The sequence below is a fragment of the Ailuropoda melanoleuca genome, chromosome 5, assembly GCF_002007445.2.
Source record: "Ailuropoda melanoleuca isolate Jingjing chromosome 5, ASM200744v2, whole genome shotgun sequence".
Classification (NCBI taxonomy): Eukaryota; Metazoa; Chordata; class Mammalia; order Carnivora; family Ursidae; genus Ailuropoda; species Ailuropoda melanoleuca.
Genome location: NC_048222.1, coordinates 101174715 through 101179012, shown reverse-complemented (window position 1 = coordinate 101179012; position 4298 = coordinate 101174715). Strand labels below are relative to the sequence as shown.

The 4298-nt window shown below is 41.9% G+C and overlaps 1 protein-coding gene across 1 annotated transcript; it reads left to right on the top strand.

The window, feature by feature from the left end:
* The first annotated feature begins 1067 nt into the window (after positions 1-1067).
* Positions 1068-1572, top strand: LOC100465213 (ribosomal protein L23a). Its single transcript, NM_001304856.1, is given in 1 exon segment — positions 1068-1572. A coding segment is annotated over 1 exon segment (471 nt). The 5' UTR covers positions 1068-1079; the 3' UTR covers positions 1551-1572.
* The last annotated feature ends 2726 nt before the right edge of the window (positions 1573-4298 follow it).

Here is a 4298-nt window from a genome sequence, read left to right as displayed (position 1 = left end):
GTCTTGTTAAGAGTCATTTGGTTCACTTTTCATTTTAAAAAAGGATACCTTGTGGGGGCACCTGGGTTGCTCAGTCAGTTGAGTGGCCTACTCTTGATTGTGGCTCAGGTCATGATCTCAGAGTCCTGGGATTAAGCCTTGCATTGGGCTACACGCTCAGTGGGGATCTGCTTGAGGATTCTCTCCCTCTCCCCTCTTCCCTCCCCTGCTCTCTTGCTCTCTCTCTCTCAGATAAATAAGTAAATCTTTAAAAAAATTTTTTAAAAAGATATGCTAAGCATGAAATTATTTCCAAGCTTTTATTTGAAAAGTACCTGTTGAATATTTTTAAGCTACAGAATTACGAGACTTTAATTTATAGAAAGAATTAGCAAAAATCAATATTGAGCATGACTTATTGCAGTAGTTCTTTTTACTTTAGTTGGATGAATTAAATAGATTGCTGACTGTAGTTATTTGAAGTGTTCGCATTTCCAAGAAGCCAGAATCCTATTTTATAGATGATGTGGGAGGAGTAGTGTGGGGAGGGAGAGATGACAAATCCTGGGGGGAACACAAGTAGAATTATGGCTTTTTAGTGTAATGGAGAACGCTATCTGAGGAATAGTCAGTCAAAAAAAAGACATTCTTTTTTTCATCAAAAGATAAAGTGAAAATAAAAGGATCTGTTCCCAACTCCCCAACAACACTCACTGAGGCAGAAAGGAGGAGGCATTTGAAAAGAAAGCTGCCACTAGGTACTTGGCAGGCTACACTGGGAAGGGCGAAGGAGCGGCCTCATCTTGAACTTAACATAGCAGTCACCTGGGCAGTGGCTGGAACAGAGAACCGACTCCAGTGAAAGGTTTGTTGTCATAAAGTCTCCACCTTATGAAATTGTAGACTGAGACTGACAAGTCTTCGAGATTTGGATTTCTGTCCTAACCCAAAGGAAGGGTCTGATCCCACACACTGAAGAGTAGATTGGTAAAGGATGCAGATACAAGAAGCCCAGACAAGAAAAGGACAATGATATTTCTGTTAGCGAAGGCCACATTTTAATAATATCGTAGAAATTTACATTATTGCTTTTTGCGAAGATGGCGCCGAAGCCTAAGAAGGAAGCCCCTGCGCCTCCCAAAGCCGAAGCCAAAGCAAAGGCTTTGAAGGCCAAGAAAGCGGTGCTGAAAGGCGTCCACAGCCACAAAAAAAAGAAGATTCGCACGTCACCTACATTCCGACGACCCAAGACTCTGCGTCTCCTAAGGCAGCCCAAATATCCTCGAAAGAGCGCCCCCAGGAGAAACAAGCTTGATCACTATGCCATCATCAAATTCCCCCTGACTACTGAGTCAGCCATGAAGAAAATAGAAGACAACAACACACTTGTGTTCATTGTGGATGTCAAGGCCAACAAGCACCAGATCAAACAGGCTGTGAAGAAGCTCTATGATATTGATGTGGCCAAGGTCAACACCTTGATCAGGCCTGATGGAGAAAAGAAGGCTTATGTTCGACTGGCTCCCGACTATGATGCTTTGGATGTTGCCAACAAAATTGGGATCATCTAAACTGAGACCAGCTGGCTAAATCTAAATATAAATTTTTTTCACCATAAAAAAAAAAAGAAATTTACATTATTATTTAAGAGAGGACCCTACTATCTGTGTCTGTGTTTTATTTATGGTTGTCTATATTTATATATGCTTACCTTAGCGTTTTTACCTCAGGGTAACAAGATACGATGTAAACATAGGTAATTGGACATCATTCATTGAAGTCCATGTCAAGAAACGCTTTCAGTATTTTTTCCCCAGCACTCCTTTATTCCACACAGAAGGTGTATGAAGAGGGCAAGAGCGCTGCATTGGTCAAGGCTCTGTCCCAGAGTCTAGAGCAGTGCCTGGCACATAACAAGCACCTCTTCATCGTGGAACGAATGAATAAGGTGGGTATTGTTAGGGAGAGAATCTCAAACTGGGTGGCCCTAACTGCTGTTTATGGACAACATGTTGGTTTCCACAGTGGACATAGTGGATGAGGATGAATCCCCTTAATGCTGTTTGGACAAGTTAGCTCTGTTGCACCTAGAGGATTCAGGGTACAAAAAAACACGGGTTTCGGTGTCACATAGACCTGCCCGTTAATTGTGTGACTTTGGTAAAATTATTTAATCTTGCTGGGCCACATGTTTTGAATTGGAAAACAGGGAACCAGCTTCAGTGGCTTCCTGTAATGGTTACCTGACAGACTGCAGGGCTTGACCCAAGCCAGCCGCTGATCCTCAACAGTACAGTAGGAGCAAAGAATCACTAAATCATCCTCATCTTTGAGTTGTGTTGGTTTCCAATGTCCCAGTTTATATGGGGGCTGCTTTATTATCAAGCAATTTAATGATACAGCTCTGTTCTTCCTACTTCCCTTTGGCCCCCCAAACTCACCTTCAGAAGCCTTGATCAGGTTCATTCCTTCCCCAAGTCCACGATCCTTGTCTGGGTTTATTTCCATGCCCTGCTCAAGCCACTTCTCTAGCTGCAGTGCACCGTTTCTCTTCTCCATCTGGTCACACACTCTGTGTGGTGGTCCATTATATGTGCCAGGTTGACTGGCCACGAGGTGCCCAGATTAGGCATTATTTCTGGGCAGGTCAGTGAGGGTGTTTCTGGATGAGATTAGCATTTGAATCAGTGGATTCAGCAGAACAGCTTGCTCTCCCTGTTGTGGGTGGGAATGATCCCATCCACTGAGGTCCTGAATAGAACAAAAGGCAGAGGAAGCAGGAATTTGCCCCTTTTCTCTGGCCTTATTGCTTGAGCTGGGGCAGGTCATCTCATCTTGTCCAGTTCTCAGGCTGGGCTTTACACCATCAGCTCCACTCATTCTCAAGGTTTTCGGATTCTGACTGACGTATAGGACTGGCTTCCCTGGGTCTCTGGCTTGCAGACAGAGGATCATGGGACTTCTCAGCCTTCATAACTGTGTAAGCCAATCCCTCAAAGCCTCTTTCTATTTATAAATAAATGAATAAATGTGTATTAAAATATATAAATATAAATATGTGTGTTTATATATATATAATATGTGTCTGTAATATATAAATATGTCTCTATATAGCTGTATCTATATATCTATATCTGTATTTATCTACATAGATGCCGAACTGGTTCTGCTTCTCCGGAAAACCCTGATTAATACACTGTCATTAAGATTTTCCTTGTCTGTGAAGATTCTCTAACTACTTGTTTCACGTTTCATATTACTCTCTTCTGACTCTGGCTTCCTATATAGTCTTTCCTCTGCCCTGACTCTTAGCCCTCTGCTCTTTTTTTATTGTTTTCTAATTATTTACTGAGTGTGTAAGTATTTTGGCTTTGAGGGTGCAAACATTTTGGGTTCAAGGGCCATGACTAGCATTTAGCACAGTGTCTGATACGGAGTAGGTGCCTCATAGATGAATATTTGAATTGATCGACTTGAATATATTGGGGATTTTTCTCCCTTAATATCTGGAACTATTCAGGTCACGTAGCAGGTGAACGGTATGCTGAAGAGCATACAAGAATTTCATCTTGATTGGCCCAGTTATATCAGTTGGCTGGAGCAAGTCGTGTATTTGTGACCTCTCAGACAAATTCTCTATTTTCCCTCAAACTGGACTTGGATTGTGATGAGGTTTTCCTCTACTATTACCAGCAGATTTTGGAGTGCCTTATTTTAGTGGCTGGCTGAATTGTCCCACTTCCAAAAAACAGCTGAGGCCCCCCGGGAGTAGCCATTTTTCTTCCAAAGCATTTCTCTGCCTTTGGTCATCATGGGATTAATGGAACATATTGAAAAGATTATTTTTTATTAGCACCCTATGGTGTCTCTGTTGAGACTCTCACACATAGTTTGAGAAATGACAATAGAAACTATGACATGCTGGCCCTTTAGGACAGAGCCTTTTAACAGAAAAGGTGGTGTGAGAATCTGACAATGGTAAACAGCATTCTGCTTTGGTGACAAGGGCTTACTCACCCTCAAATGGGAGTGCCTCAATGCATGGAGACAGCTGTCCAGACAAGCTAGTTATCATCTTTGAAAAGGTTTTTTTTTTTCCTATGGATAGCTTTTATCTGGAGATATATATATAACCTTATAGTTTGATTCCATCTCCTTCCACTGTGCTGTGTGCTGCCTGTTTTTTCCTTTTGTCCTCATCTGGACCTATTTCTCCCATTTTTAACTTCAATTCATTAGTGTCAAGTTGTAATTCAAAGAGAACCGTCAAAGTATTACATTATCCAACCAGAGGATGGTGTACGGGTTTCACATCCCAT